The following is a 16,876-nucleotide window of genomic DNA, read 5'->3' as shown; positions in this document are numbered from 1 at the left end:
AATAGCTTTGCTGCTGTTATCACTATACTTGGAATGGTGTGCTAATGGCTTATAAACAATTTTTATGCATGGCTACAATCTGAAATATATCTCCTACCAGCTAGACAGGTTTTATGTTTGTTATATGGTCCGGAATCATCTTTATATGACAGTACAATGAGGCTGATACAAGCAATACCATTCTGAAGGACAACTATTAATGCATGTCTATAAATTACTTGTAAGCACAAAGGCTAACATATATGAAAACAGTGCAAGGAGCAATTGGATGGTGTAAAGCGTAGAGCCCCTTAGCAACCAATTAGTTTTTTTAAATGACTGACATCAGTTGACCCTAAAGTTGACCTCTGGGGGGAAATTACGCTTACTGTGGGGTTTCCCCAGCACTGAAAAGGGTAAATGCCCATTTAAATGCAATCATATTTTTCCTGGGATTCAGCATTCCAGATTTAGCATCATGTAGAAGGTCATGCATTTGTTTTCTTGAACACAAAATAACTTTTGATAGCAAAAACAAACCAAAGGCACCAGCACAAGCATGGCTAATGATGTTAGGCGAACATTATTACCCATGACAATTATTTTTAATAACCTAACAATCTTTTCACTTACTATTAAAAACACATGATTTAGTGTCATTGCTTGAACTTTTTATTAGCTGAACACTTTTTGCGATACTACAAATAAGTTAATATACCTCTTCATTTCTTAGTATTGAAACACCAACAATCTGGTTAGCTTTCTCTGCAACAAATGCTTGAATGGGTGTTCCATCCTAATAATAAAAATACCAAAAGTTATAGTATGCAAACAAAAATCCACAATTTAAATTTTTAAATCTAATATCCTCCACCCTGTTAGGTCCCACACACAACCATAGTGATTTATGACATTGGACCTTATTTAACAACCCAGGGTTGTTTTGCTTCATAGCAACAAATCAGATTCAAATTAATTCTGATTGGTTGTTCTACTGGAAAATGACAAACCTTATTGATTTCTGTGGAGTGAAAGACATTTTGTATATAAACTTGAAAAATAAGGCTCATAAAAAAGGTAGAAAAAAGTTGTTACATTCATACTAAATGATATCTCAATATTGCTGACCAAGACAAAAAAGAAACCTTTGGAAAAGCTACCAAAAACTTATTGGACAGATCGCTTTACGATTGATCTTAACCAACCCTTTAAATGCATTATACAAGTGAAATAGTTGTGATGTCTGCTTTACAGCAAAGGCTTATTGTGTGTCAATGCTGCTGCACATTAGGATAGCATATCCTCAATCAAGTGGAGCTAGGGTTTTTTAAATGACATAACTCACAGCAGCTCTCCGGGCATCAAGGTAGATTTTCAGGTCATCCAATATGCTTTCATTGAGGTGCAGCGTTCCTATGAGCTTTTCAACAGCTGGTACGTCACTGGACTTTGCTGCTCTCACCTGTAAGGAGCTGAAAACGAAGGTGAAACAGTCATGCAAATGATTAGCTTCTGACTACATGAAATGTAATTACAGATTAGCTGTACTAATGCAGCCTATTATAAAGCGGGTGCTGCTAGACACACAATGTTCAATGAAAAAACCCACAGGAGCTGTTCTTTCAGCACCATTATTCAGAAGCAGGAAGCAACACTGAGAAGCTCTGGGAAGTACAGCTACAATACCATTAGCACATTAATCCCTCGGGCTTTTTAGTACTTGTGCACACAGTCTGTTTTCTGTCTCTGAGAGTAAAGTGTGGCACTGGGATAATATAAAACCCACACTTTCATTCCTTATCAAAACACAGAGAATTAGCTTCAGTATGATCAAGGTTTAATGGTATGCATTTTAATTATTAAGCTTTAAACATTTCCAACACAGGCAACACACATAACCAAAACCATAAGCTAAAATAATATTTAAGCAAAAAGTATGTTTGGTTTTGATTTATAGTGATTCTATGGCCATTTTAAAGTATATATATATATATATATATATATATATATATATATGATCATCAATTAAAAATACATTTAGTTAAGGCTGGAACTGTAAAGTTTATAATAATATAATTATGTAGTTTGTAAACATATACATATGTAAATACATTGGGGGCAGATATATTTTCTTTTACATTGAAAGTAGATTTTCAATTTAATTATGATAGTGCTGCGTAATATGTTGCCGCCATATAAATCCTGTTTAATAATAATAATAATATTCATATATATATATATATATATATAAATATATATACACACACACAAACTTTTTGATATCCTATATGTTTTATAGTAAAAAACGTTCGATTCTTAAGATTACTTTGTAGGTATCTTGTGCTTTCAAAATTTAGTTTATAGCTTATCTTTCAGCATGTGGCAAAATTGAGGAGCCACACTCTAACAACATATGAAAAAGACAGTAAGTGTTTGTGTAGGTGAGTATGTGTGTCCCATTGACTAAACACGTGCTTCTTTATTAGCTTTAGGACACCGCCACAGACACAGAATCATCAGTAGACATAATATTAATTAGGCTTGATGTTCTTATCTTTATGATCTGTTCCCATTAATTAAAGCTTACTCCCATGGCACTGATGGAAGTCTGGATTCTATTATCCATTTGATTAGGTTCATTACTATTTTATATCCACTTTCTGTATACAAAGACATGATTCAAAAAAATGCATAATTTTATTTCATCACAATAAAAATTATAAAAGCAGTTTATGTTTATTTTTGTAATTAAACTTGGAAAAGACTTAAACTGGAACAGTGGAAGCTTTTAAAATAAACAAAAAGCAATGTATTATTTTTGAGTTGTCTTAAAGATGTATGTACAAGAAAAAGCAGAGAATGAAAAACAAATTGGTGGATCGGAGTGAGTCAAAGGGCTGGGCCAGTGTTGTTAGGTAAAGTCAATAGAGGGATGAAAAGGAGAGTATACGGGGAGCATAAAGTAATTCGGTAGTAGGAATAAGACATCATTCCAAAAGAGACCATAGAAGCAGAAAATCCCGCTCACCTAGGCCAATCTATCTCTAACTGATGGTATCCTTGGTTGGGTCTGTTGCCCTTCTAATTTCATACATCAATGCCAAAATACAAAACCATATCATGAGGCTGTGGAACTGAAATTTTGATAAATATTCCCCAAAACCCCATCATCTTTTGCCCTTTCCAACATTTAGAAAAAAAATGCTAATTTCACATTGATCTGTTTTTTTTTTAGAAGCTAACAAACCAACAGCAAGCCAGTTGGGTGTATGTGTAATGCACTTTCATAAATGTCAGGGGGCTGTCTGGACTTTAAGTGATGCAAATAACAATGGGCAGCTTATTGAAGTTTTTGCAAGCAGCTTATGCTTGTGTTGTACTACACACAGCTGGTTTACAGAAAGACTTATAAACAAAGCCAGTGCGTCTGCCAGCTGCAGGAATGAATGCATGCATCTAATGGAGTGCTACATGTTTAATTACCTAAACTATTGGGGAGAGAAAAGGGGGGCTTTGGGGATTTTAAATGAGAAATTACTTTAGCATGCATATAGTTTTAAATTAGGAACAAGTTATTTAGCATGCAAATGTGACTACACTAAACATTCACAAATGATGTTTTCTAAGATGATAAAACCAATAGGTAATTTGTCTATGCTAAAAAATAAAAAAATAAATAAAGCTTTTTTATCACAGCGTCTGAAAGTGGAACTTCCTGTGTTAGTAACAATGATAATTCTTATACTTTTATACCCATATCACGGCCTTATTTTTTTAGTATAGAGGTTTTGCTGATCCAGATACTGAACATTGAAAAGATCAACAGCTTAGCAATTCTAAAATCTGACTACTAAGTGATGAAGACTTAACATGATGCAACAGGCCTGATTTATTAAAGTTCTCCAAGGAGAGGATACACTTTCATTTGTGAAGCTTGGTGATTCAGCAAACCTGAAATGGATCTGGTTCAGGATTGAAAGCATTTGCTAAAAAATAGCAAAATAGACTTTTAAGAAATCCATTCCAGGTTTGCTGGATCACCCAGCTTCACTGATGAAAGTTTATCCTCTCCAGCTTTGGAGAACTTTAATAAATAAGACCCAATGAAACTGTGCAGCACTCTCTTTATAGAGTGACACAGACCATACTGGTGGATGAATAATTTGCTGTATAAGGGACCTTGTAGACTAGAATTCTACTTACTTCTGCTGATAATTCGTAAGCTGCAACAAGTATTCATCCAATGCCCAGTGAGTTACAGATATTAAGTATAATTTAGAATTTTCTGAATAATCAGATCCTGCCATGTATGGATGGCTTTGAGTGCATAAATTAGGTTTATATTAATTTATTATATAGGTACACAAAGGTATATAAAATGACAGCTGCTCAGGCTATTATAAAGCTAGCAAATAAAAAGGTGAACAAAATGCCTTACTAAATTGTTGCAACATATATTTTATAAACATGGGTTATTGTTGCATATATTTGAACACAGATGTAGACCCTGCAAAATAAGGTCCCAAACTCTAAACTATCCAAGGGCAGATAGTTTAGAGTTTGAAAACCTCATTTTGGACATAAAGGGCCCGATTTATTAAAGCTCCCTGATGCTGGAGAAGATACACTTTTTTCAGTTAACCTGGGTTATCCAGCAATCCTGGAATGGATTTCATAAAAGTAATTTGCTATTTGTTAAAGTGTATCTTCTCCAGCCTTTAAGAGCTTTAATAAACCAGGCCCACAGTATCTATGCTACATAAATTTCTATCCATTTTTGTGTGCACTCTATTCAGAGAATGTAGAGAATGGAGTTAGCTGCACAACAGTTGGGTGTGTGTGCATTGTAGTATTATTAATGCACAGCAATCATGTGCCAACCGGAATCCCTAGTGGAAAGGTTTGCTAAAGGTAGAAACAACACTGATGAAAACTTCCAGTATATGTCTAAATCAAATCCAAACAGAGACTGTGTCTTATTAATGTATTTGCAAATGTACACAACAAAATTTCTGTTGAAAAAAGATTAGTTAGACTTTATGTTCTGTTTAACTGGAAAGTGCAAAGGGAAATTTTTTCTCAAAAATGTGTCTATACTGTCTGAGATTGTTGCAACAGAACTTAAGCATGGCTCATAGAGAGTAACAGTCAGCCTGTCTGCTCTCAAATCTAGGGTTCTTTACCTGTCTAGAATCCAATTTGAGAAAAACTTTTACAGCACAGATAGAAAAACAGAGAATTCATGGCTTATACAGTCTTAAATATAAATGTTTATATTAAACATAACATATTTAAAAAATACAAGCAATATCTTCTTTAAAAACATAAGCATATAGACATAATGTGATCACTATATCATCACAACAACATAGGCTATCATTATTTCCCAATGCGTTGTGCAGATGAGACCGCCTGAAACACCTGATGGCTAATTTGGAAAAAAATATATACAATAATCAAGTCAATTTTTCAAAAATGTTTTCATTATTTAAACATATATATTTATAAAAAAAGGACAAAATAGAATTTAAAATAAATGGTGATACAGCGCTTATATTCGAGGATACAACGCTTATATGCAAGGATACAGCCAAAGAACCAATGTAAAAAAGTTTTGGATGAACATCAGCAAAGTAATCTCTGAAAGGCTTTTTAGTTCTCATGAGTTCCCACAGCACCTAGAGGAGATGGTAAAATCCCATGAGCTAGTATGGGTAGAACAATAAATACCTGTCTCCAGTGTCTAATAAACAATTAATAGTTAAAGTATTTGAATTAAATAAAGCATACTTCAACTATATATTGTTTATTGTTTCTACTATACTTACTTTTTTCTTTTAAATGTTCAAATAATGAAAACATTTTTGACTTGAATATTGTATATATTTGTTTTCTAAATTACCCGTCGGGTGTTTTAACCTGCTATTTTGCTATTTACCCCCTGAAGAAGCGGTCTCATCTGCACAACGCTCTTGGGAACAAATATTGAGTGCCTATGTTGTTGTGATGATATGGTGATCACATTATGTCTATATGCTTATGTTTTTAAAGGAGATATTGCTTGTATGTTTTAAATATGTTTTGTTTAAAATACAAATATATATTTTTAAGACTATATAAGCCAAGAATTCTCTACTTTTCTTTCTGTGCTGAGAAGGTCTATACCAAATTGTGTTTTTTTGAGGTATATGACAATCTTACAATGTTGTAAAACTATTTAGTGGATCACCTTAATAGTTTACTTGCTGTCTAGAATCCAACTTTCTGTTACAGAGCACCAGAAATGCAATAACTATGCTAACCCCATGTAGGTTGGGCACTGTAAAGGGAATAATATGGTTTCTGAATGCACACATCTTAGTAGACTTTGACCTCATATTGGTTACATAAACCATAGTGCAGTTTCCCCTAATAGCTGCAGTTATCCCTAGGCAAAGAATCCTAACCTTGTGTATGAGTATTTTAAAAGTTGAATCAATCTTATCCACACCTCTTCCAAAAACACTGTCACATTTGTAGCCAGTATTATTCTAACCAGAGTTTTCCATCACTGTGGTCACTTTAAATAATAAAAATATATACAAGTTTATAGCACTGACATTTTTATGAATCAGCCAATATCTGACTGATAGTACTAGTATCCATTATTTAAGAGATTGATTTTTTCTGACTTTCATAACTGTAACCATTTAAATGAAGACAGATCTAATATATAGGGGCCTCCAGCTGGATGTACTGCTTTATGGATTTTATTAATTGAGTTGCCAGAAAGCTTCAGAAAATAAATGAAAGCAGCATCCCCAGACCCTGAAGCTGTGCAATGACATGAAAAAGATATGGTCGCACTATATTTACAAGAGTGCAGGTTTAAAAAGACCGTCAGAGATTGGAGAGCTGATTTTCCACTTACTTGATCAAGCCGGAGCGGTGGAAAATATAAAGCTCCTGAGGCAAGGTGCACGTACTCAGAGGGACGGCGCGCACAAAGCCTTGCAGCAGAGGAAATTCAGGGGTCAGGTGAGGAACAGTAATGATGCAAAAGTCTTTATCCTTGAGCAATGAAACACAAATCATATTACTGGAATCCATGCATACCATCCACCTGGGAATTAACACTAATTAATTAAAATGTTTCATGCATCAGAGCTCACGGTATTAGCTTGGAATGATTTCATGCACTAGAGGTGGAACAAGCTGGCACCGGGACTTATAAATAAACAATACCATAACATTACATGAGTGACAATATTTTACCTACATTAATTCTGAGGTAAGTTTAATTGTGATGCTTGTTTTTCTTGCATATTTTTCGTAATCATTACTGGGAAAAAAATATTGTAAAATAAAGAAAAAATTGCAAGAAATTTAAAACTGGAGGCAATTCAAAGTCCAATTGCATCTGTCATGTTTTCTAAGGGAGCTAAAAATGTTATATTAATGGTGGTCTTATGGGAACACTGCTACATGACTCCAGTTTTCCTATATGATGCAAAATATAATTCCTGAATCAGGTTTGCACTAGTACAAGTTTTTTTTAGCACTAAACCATGGGCCCATCTATTTTTTCTTGTTCTTATGTGAAATAACTATTCAGATACAGATTTAAATCTATATTAACAAATATAGATATATTAATATCTATATTAATAAAAATAATGTAATATGCAGTATCTATATGTTGCAGCTAATCAATTCCGGGGCATGATGGCTTCATTCGTTTTTAGGCATTTTTCCTTTTTTTCACCTAATCCTGAATACAATTGGAAACTTTTTTTGTCCTGCTGATTGACATTACATGCAGGATGTAATTTTTTTGTTGTCTTCAGTGCAGCATTTTTGTTGTCTTCAGTGCAGCTCACAGGTAGCATTGTGGTGTGGAATTAGGCATTTGATCTGAAAATCCAGCATTTGGTTTGGTTCTAAAACCAAATAAACTAGATGTTCAAGCTAAGTTTGCTAGGCTGTTGATAAAGCACACAACAGAAAGTAATCTCTGGGAAGCAGCCTTGATATCCAGGGAATGCTCCCTACTGTGTACCTTCACATGAGCTCCATATTTATATTACCCAGTGTTAGAGTACACAGGGTTCCCATTGGCTAGTTGTCAAGGGCAATTCCCCAAGAACACTCCCCACTCTGTATTTTCTCCTTGTGTACCTTGACAAAAAAAATGACAAAATCACTGCATTTCTGGCATTATTTTCTGATATTTTTTAAACTTGCTGAAACTGTTTTTATCCTAAAAAAAAAATGAAGCTACCACATCAAAGGGCCAGTGAGCTATAATAAACTATATTTTTGCTTTGTTAAGTTACCCAAAGACCTTGTTAAGTATAAGTGACAGACTGGTGAACTTTAAACATTTCTTAGTCAAAAGCTAGTAGTCAGGTGCTCAGTTTAAAAAATATCTAGGATATACTTACAGGAAAGAGGCTGAAAACGTGACTTAAAAAGTCGATAGACCTAAAAAAAACATTAAGAGATATTAAACAAATAAAGGATATTTCAGGGAATGCCAAATAATATAAGAATACAATTCTCAAAAAGAACAAACATATGAAAATAAACCTTCCTTCAAGACAAAAAAAAAGTGGGTCAGCATTGCACTACATTAACATTGTTATAACAAATTGTCTATGTAATGTTTATAAGCCAAATTATGTGCTGTCCATGGTACTGTTCCTAATAAGAAAAAAAATGCTCTTCAACGTTGCTTTGAGAGGTACCCACAAAAACAGAGTCACTCTGTTAACACAGTTACTCTGACCAAGCCAAGGAAGAAGTTTCCACATGGTGAGGATTTACATGCAAGAGAATCTAGTACAATTTAGTCTCTCCTTCTGATTACTAATCTGTGTAACAGTATAAGGAAAGTTTAAAAAAAGGTAGATTTCCTGCATCCACTTTGCCAATTGGAATTCCTCTCACTTCCCAGACAGGATTTGAAGATGTGGAAAACATGTTCCTTCTATTTGTTTACAGCCTGGGTTTTGGTGAAAGTGAGAAATGTGTGCAGTGATGCAAAAACAAGTATAGGACATCAGAGGTCTAAATTTCAATAACAAGGTATTTGGTTTTCTAATGCTCTTTTTTCATACACAATTACCAATAAGTCTTTTTTACCATTTTTATTTTTTACCATCTTTTGTAGCACCGTGCTATTTATCCTTAAACTTCTTTTAGACAAATTGGGCTTGGTTTAATAAAACTTTCCTGGATTGGAGATTAGAAGATAGATTGAAAGATAGACTTGTCATGGAACCTAGAATGGATCTGGTCCAGGAGTGAAAATATGTACCAACTAATGTCAAATTATTTTTTTTAAATAAATTCCAGATTTGCTGGATAACCAAGATTCTCCCATGATAGTCTATCTTCTGCAGTCTTGTGGAGCTTTAATAAAGTAAGTCCTTTGCATCAGCACTACTCTCCAATATGAAAAGAAAGCTTCTGTTTTACAACATTAAAAGCAACTTTTCAAAAAAAAAAAGGTAAAGTGTCTGTGACATTTTAGTGTTTAGGTTTAAAACTGCTAAATTAGGTCTTGCGGTTCATTTTCACAGAACATGACAAGTGAGTTTGATACTAAAACCCCGTTATCAGCTTGTTTAAAGGGACAACTGAAACTCCCACAAAGATCGTAAGATTTCTAAACCGGAGTTAAAGCCTGCCACAGAAAATGTGCTGGAAACTAAATCTATCAATTTGCAGATGGTGACTGAGGTCATTTGATGGTAATCATATGAAAAAGCAATGTTGCAAAAACACTGCTTTGTCTTCAAATCAGACTCCCTTTGCTTCTTACTGTTATTCTTGTATACTGTATATAGAGGGGAAAAAAAACTTAAAAAAAGATCTTTAAAAAAAAATTGAAAGAATCATTCTGGTCTGAAAACCACAAACTGCTAAAGCTCATTAGGCATTTAAGCTTATACTTGTACATAGAGAGTAATACCGTATATAAAAAGTATTATTGTTCTTTGCCATTCGATCAGATGGTCAATTATAGTACCCTAGACCTGCCTTGTTTCATGCTTTTCATCAATGCAGAAGAGCTGTATACAGAAGGCAGAGACGTCTCCTCTGTAGATGGGCTTGAAAGGCTGGCTCTGTGCTTCTGTCCTTGGTGTCTCTGGGGTCTTGCAATTCACACCTCTGATGGCATCATCTGTAGTAGATTCTCTGCTATGTGCCCAGGTTTGCTGCAATAACATGGCATTAGAAACATTAGGATTATGAAAATTCTTTTTTAATGTAACCTATAGGCAAGCAGCAAAATACACAGTTGAGGTATATATTTAGGAGCAGTTTTACCTGCCAAATTATTGAAACGTAAGACTGTCAAGTCCTAAAATTTAACAGATTTGCCAGGCAGATCAGCCAGGTTCTCTAGTGCAGGTAATTAGTGCTGGTCACCTGCCTGTCAACATGTTTCTTGTCAGCAGTTCATGCAGTTCATCTATTGATTCCTTCTCTCTCTAAGGATGACTTTACAGCAGATTAAAAAAACTAGTTAAAACAAGTTAAATTTAGACACTTACATTAGCTCATTACATTATTGTTTGCATACATAAACATATTCCATCACCTATAAAAATCAAAGTATATCTACATAGAAGAACATATACAGCCTATTTTCAACCTATATGTCTGAGAAATCCAAATACTGCAATTAATAACTGTACAGGTCTGAAGCTGAAATGAAAGTAGTACTTTGTGATCTAGATTTGATATTGTTTCTTTAAATTCCATAGAAACTTTTGCACTGGTACCTTTACCAATTCCTGTAATTCCCTTTCTTATCCTGCATTTTTTTCCTTTCTTCTCTCTTCTCTTTTCCTTATCTTTGTCCTTTCTCTATTTTTTCCACTTTCTCTTTTGCTGGCCACTTATTCATATACAGGTGATTTGGTTAAAAGTTGCTAGACCTACTATCCATGGTTTGTTAAGATGATTACATACTGTTTTATTTTGCCGTTGTTCTTTATTAAAAAGTATTTTTTTTAAATTTCATAGAAAAGGTGGCAAAGTTTTTTCATTGTATCCAAACATTAGGTCTGGAGACACTAATGTTGACTATATTTGGTATATATTTTTGTATTCAGTTTCTTTTTGACTTTTATTCTGATGACTTTTAACCATTTATTGCTTAATGGCATGACTCTGATTTAGCAAATCATTTGAATCTTATACCCAGCATATTACCTGAACATAACCATAGCTGGGCACCAAGTGATTCTGACACATTCACACAACACGGATAAGCAGCTGACTATAGATATGAGAGGGCAGTCAGACATGCAGGCACCATATGATTGCCCTCAGGCATCAGTGCCAGCCAAAGTAACCCTAAATATGAACAGCTGCATCGGGACAACCGTTTACGTTTAGGCCCATGAGGGAGATTCAGGGGAGGCACACTGCAGACATCTTAACGAGTGGAGAAAACAATTGTGATCAGACCTTTTTTTAACACGTTTGATCAATATTCCCCTTCAGTAATCCTCAGTTCAGTGTCTGTGAGTGTTCCACAGATCATCAAGAAATCCTACCTTATAGTGTATGGGTACAAAATAAGCACATCAGACATTTGCCAGACATCAGTAAACTAATTGAATGGGCTGGAAAATTAACCAATGATTTGTATAGTTCATTCTTAGTAAAAATGAGGTGTCCACTGTATAAATGATGTGGGTATCAAAAGTAAAAAACATTTGTTTAGGATCTGATCTATACGCAAAAGAAAAAAATCCTCATGCAAGATTTCCTTTAGAAAATACAAGGAATCTTACAGAGACACTCTAGTGACATCACATGGTGATATTATAGAATTTCCAACAACATACGTCATTTTACAGAGACATTATTCAGGTACATACTTCTAGATCAGTTTGAGCCTCTGTCATTTCTGATGTGTTCCTTTCATTTCCAGGGGTGATTAGTTCATCTTGATTTAGATCCACCTAAAATAAAATATATATAAAAAATTAATAAACATGGAGATATTAATACTTATTACTTATTATGAACATATATTAGATACTCATATTTTTAAAAAGCTAAAAGGGATGTGTAATATACTCTGAGAAAGCATTTAAGTATATAAAAAATAAATATTAAAAGAGTACTTAATAATTATTTAAATAAATAGTAAATGAGGAAAGACTGCTGGGATTTTTTTTATATAAAAATACATAAAAGAATTAGTAGAATAGTTTTAAGGTGAACCTAAAGCAAAAAGCAAAGTGTACAAACATAATACACATATAGAAGCTGTTTTACCTGCCAAAGAATTTATATTTTTGTCCATTTAGTTCAAATATTTACATAGCATGGCCTAGTCTTATAAGGCAGGACACCTGATTTGTTTTCCTGCTGTAGTTAAGCTGAGTAGTAAAAGAAATGACAGCAGCCTCCTCCTACCAGGAATTTGCATGTTAGCATCTGGCTCCTTGTTCTGCTTTTCTTATTCCAAGTGTGAACTTTACAATAGAAGAGACTGCATGTGTCTTTTACCAGGTAAAATATATTGATGTACACTGTTTGTATTATTTAAATATATTATTTATTTATTCATTATTATAGAAGAGTGTTGTTGTGTGCCTATTATATCAGGCTGAAGTTCAGCTTCAAATGTGGAAGGCAGGGCAATCCTGGCCAGCATGCAAGATGGCTGTATAGGCTGAGAGCCACAGAAAACCTTCTGCCTCACAGCTGTTTTTCACTTACCTGGTGGTGATGAGAGAGAGGACAGTTCTCTAGTGGCCAACAGGCATGGCAAAATGGAAAAAGGGCAGAAATAAGCTGCTGAATCGAATAAAGTTCTTCCTACATTAAAGCCTACAAGATGGTTCTGACCCTGGGAGGACCGTGTCTCCAGTCATTCCAGATCTCTGACTGCCCAAAAATGCCCACTGTGATCATGATACCGAAATACAATAAGCTAGCAAAATCATGTTGACCTTAAGATAATTTGTTTTCATAAAGGAGAAAGCAAGAGGCTCCCCACCAAAACATATCTTTGTTTACCCCTGGTCTCTCTGTTTGGCTTCTGAAAAACTAAAGATAGGAAGCCTTTTTTCAATTAGAGCTTACACAAGGCTGATGGTTCTCTTCCCTCTTTCCCTATACCACCTATTACTGCCCTCCAATGCATGACTGCAGCTTCTGCTGGTTTGTGCAATGCTCCATAAAACATAAGCAGGATCAGATAAGCAGGATAATTCCTTAAGGCGAACCTAAACTCAAAATTTTCACTTTACACAAAAGGGCAGACAACCCTTTTATGTAGGGTAAAAGTTCCTTTTTTTATTTTTTAGGTAATCGAGAATAATTGGGAGCACAAGGCCTCCTGGGATACCTACATCATGTATCCTGGGAGGCTCTTGGGTGCTCTTTCTGCGCATGCCTGATCATCTCGGGCATGCGTAGAAGGAGAATTTTGACGCAAATAGAAAAATTGGCCGATCTCACGCAGAACCAGGAAGAAGAAGAGAGCATGGCAGCACCAGGAGCGCTGGGACGATGTGGCACCAGATGCAGGACACCCCTGGACTGCCCTGCAGGATTGAAGGTAAGTGTATTTTTTGGCAGTTTTGAGTTTAGTTCCTCTTTAAGGAATAGTTCTAACCTTCTCTATGAGAAACACTACAGCATTTTAGGGATAAGGAAAACTTTAAACTATTGTCTAGGAAAGTGATCTTCAAGGAACCCCTCCTATAATTACTACATCCACAGCTTAAAGTATTTTAAGGTGGTGATCAGTAGGAAGAATGCCTCTTACATTGCTGGCCATAGAGAAGAATGTTACCCTTACAGATAGCCAAAAGACCATTGGTATCTTGTTAAACTAATCTGAGAGGCACACATTTTTCAATGCTGAAAGACCCCCTAGCAACCTCTGGAGGAACTATGGCTGAGAAACACAGATCTGGCACATAGATTGAAATTATATATTTTTTTTATCTTATGTGTAATTATTCCCCCTCATTAGCTTGCCATAGGGAATGAATGTTATGAACTAAATGTAGGTCCTATTTAATACCTCTCTCCAAAAACATATTGTTAACTGTATGTTTATGTGTATGTTTCAAGTAAACCTCAGCAGATACATTTTTCCAAATCCCAAGCTATGATCCTGTTAAGTTGATCTATAACCCATACCTTGCAAAGCACACTAAGAATCCAATTTATACAGGTTGCTAGCCTGATTATAATTTATTAATCCAGAGGGGCCCACATTCACTAACAGGGGGTGTGTGGGGGTGGCATTGGGCTGTGTAAATCTTTCTGCTATTTGTATAATATGTTCTCTCTTTATTGAAAGTCTGGTCACAATAGCATCTGTTCAAATGGCCTCTGGAAAGCTGTTATTCTTTAGCTACTGCTAAATGTAAAAAAACACACGTATAATATTTATTATATAAAAGTATTGTAAAGAAAAATGTAAATTTTTGTTGGTCCTGAACAAAATAAAGAAAAACAATATACACAAAAAAACCAATGTATATTGACTTGTATTTACAAGATGTGTTCCCTGTAGGAACACTGGGATGTAGAATAGGATGAGAGCTAAGGAGATTATGTAGATGTTACATTAAAAGGAAGAATCGAAACTGACCTAAATTATGCAAGACAATTTCTTCTTCATGCTTTTTTTGTGAAACCATATTGAAAAGACAGATAGAACACATGCAGATTTCAGTATTAATGCAATTATTATTTACCTTCTCATCTGTCTCATGAACACTGATGACGTCTGACAGCTGCGATAATTTGGATCCTGACCTTTGACTCACTTGTCTGCTTATTATTACATCTTCTGGAAGACATTCATGATATATACATCAAACAGTGCGAAGCAACTGGTAATGGGTAAGGATAATTAATTAAGAAGTGATTTCATGTTTACTTTCAGAAATTAATTAAAAAGATGGCTAGGGGAGAATATAGTGTAGGAGATCCTGGCTTTTATCAACAATTATGGATTATCTATGTGTAATGTTCCCACTACAAACAAAGATAACAACATTTTCTTCAAATTACATATATCTTTTGAGTAATCAAACTGCAATGTCTGTCTTTGTAGTAAGGTAGAAATAGAAAAAAGGGATATTTACTGATCTTGCCCAGACAGCTCCAAAAAAGACAACTCTGAGTACAAATTAAGATCGTGTACATTATGGAGCCACTTAAGATGAAAAATGCACGGGGTAGTAATTATATTACTCATTAGACACTCATGAGGCAATGACTGCATATAGAAATTTATATGAATGAAAGAATATATATTTTTAAACCCTTGGCTGACCACAATTCTTTTACCTATGGCAAAGGGTGATAGAAACTAAATGTTCACCTGTCGCTTTATAGGTATTAGGCTACGTACACTTGTCAGATGATTCTCATCGATAATCGCCTTAGGGCTGATATCAGATGAGAATCTAGTGTGTACAGCGCTCGTTGTTTATGGATCCTTTTTGGCAGATCCACGAACGATCATAATGAAAGTGAAGGGGAAAGAGCGCAGCATGGTGCTCATCTCATCTGATAATCGCCTCGGGGCTGATATTGGATGAGAATCTAGCGTGTACAGCGCTCGTTGTTTATGGATCCATTCTGGCAGATCCACGAACGATCATAATGAAAATGAAGGGGAAAGAGCAGCGGGGTGCTGCTCTGTTGTTCTCCCCCCTTCCCTCTCTGTATGTACAGCACTCGTTCATACATCGTTTAGTCTTGAAAAGATTATGAAAGATCCTTTTCAACGACTTGAGTATGCAGCCTTAGAGATTGACCAGGTAAAAACATTGTGGACCCAAAATAGTTTTAGGTATAAACAGTATGTGATATCACCTTACACTGAACTAAAAACAGCTATATCGGCAGCAGGGACTAAATTCAGGCACCTAGAGGTATGTCACTTTATAGATACTTAGAAATGAATCATGAGTTAATTTTAAAATACCCCAGAATCCCTAAAACTGAGGGTCTCTTATCTTGGGTTATCCTTTAGAAATGCACTAAACTCCAAAACATTGTGCACTCTCATACAGTTACAATGTGGGGTCAGTTAAGGCCCCACGGCTCCTATTGCAAATACCTATTGGTCAACCAACACAGTAGATTGTTTCAGTGGTAAACAAGAAGATATGGGAGACATAGGTGGCAAGGAACCTGTATGCAGATTAGTTCTGTTCTGGTATTTGCACTGGTACGCATACAGGCTATGGGGTTCCTGGGGTGCTCCAGAAGATTGTAACAGTGCATCTTATCCCAAAAACAGTTAGGCATAGAGTTAGAAATACAGTTAAAATTATGTCTAGGTTTAGACATTAGATATAGTTCAGTTCATGCATATACCCTATAAAATCATTAAACTCAAGAATAAAGTTGTAGTATATTTCAGTTTATCAATCTGTAGATGGAAAGATCCAACTAGCAATTTTGAGAATTAAACAATTGCCAGTCCCTGGGAGGCTTTGCTGCTCTGCCAGTGTACCTATAGAGGGAGCCATGGTTCCCACCAGGCTGGGCTTTAAACATGGCCTACTTTGCCTTCACTAGTGAGTAAAGGAATTGGTAGTTTACAGGAGAAAAATAGGATTGTCTTGTCTTCTGTACAGCTCAGGAAATGACAAGTAACCTGCATTTCTGACAAGAGCAACAGGTATTTCTCTGTGCTTGTTCAAATATGTTAGTAGCCTGAAAAATGAAAACTAATATAGCCACCACATCTAGGAAGATACAATATATACCAGTTTGTTCCAATTCTGGACTTATCTGTAGGCATTACAGTAACCCAACCTTGGTATACTCTTGGTTCTAGGGCACAACCTTCAACCATAAAGGTCAGAAGACTGGCTCCTGCACAATTCTTGGTCATCAAGGCAGTGAT

General features: G+C 35.2%; 1 protein-coding gene across 1 annotated transcript in view; it reads right to left on the bottom strand.

Moving 5' to 3' along the window:
* The window catches only part of CFAP61 (cilia and flagella associated protein 61), a 137,196-nt gene that overhangs the window by 93,931 nt on the left and 26,389 nt on the right, over positions 1-16,876 (bottom strand). The window contains exons 9-15 of the mRNA XM_072410264.1: positions 14,706-14,800; positions 11,859-11,942; positions 10,003-10,181; positions 8,403-8,442; positions 6,890-7,029; positions 1,325-1,451; positions 698-775 (exon numbers count right to left, since the gene is read on the bottom strand). Coding sequence (XP_072266365.1) covers positions 698-775; positions 1,325-1,451; positions 6,890-7,029; positions 8,403-8,442; positions 10,003-10,181; positions 11,859-11,942; positions 14,706-14,800 — 743 coding nt within the window. The remainder of the gene's footprint in view (positions 1-697; positions 776-1,324; positions 1,452-6,889; positions 7,030-8,402; positions 8,443-10,002; positions 10,182-11,858; positions 11,943-14,705; positions 14,801-16,876) is intronic.

This window comes from Pyxicephalus adspersus, chromosome 4 (assembly GCF_032062135.1).
Source record: "Pyxicephalus adspersus chromosome 4, UCB_Pads_2.0, whole genome shotgun sequence".
Classification (NCBI taxonomy): Eukaryota; Metazoa; Chordata; class Amphibia; order Anura; family Pyxicephalidae; genus Pyxicephalus; species Pyxicephalus adspersus.
Note: the sequence above shows the minus strand (reverse complement) of the source record. Positions and strands in the feature narration are given on the sequence as shown.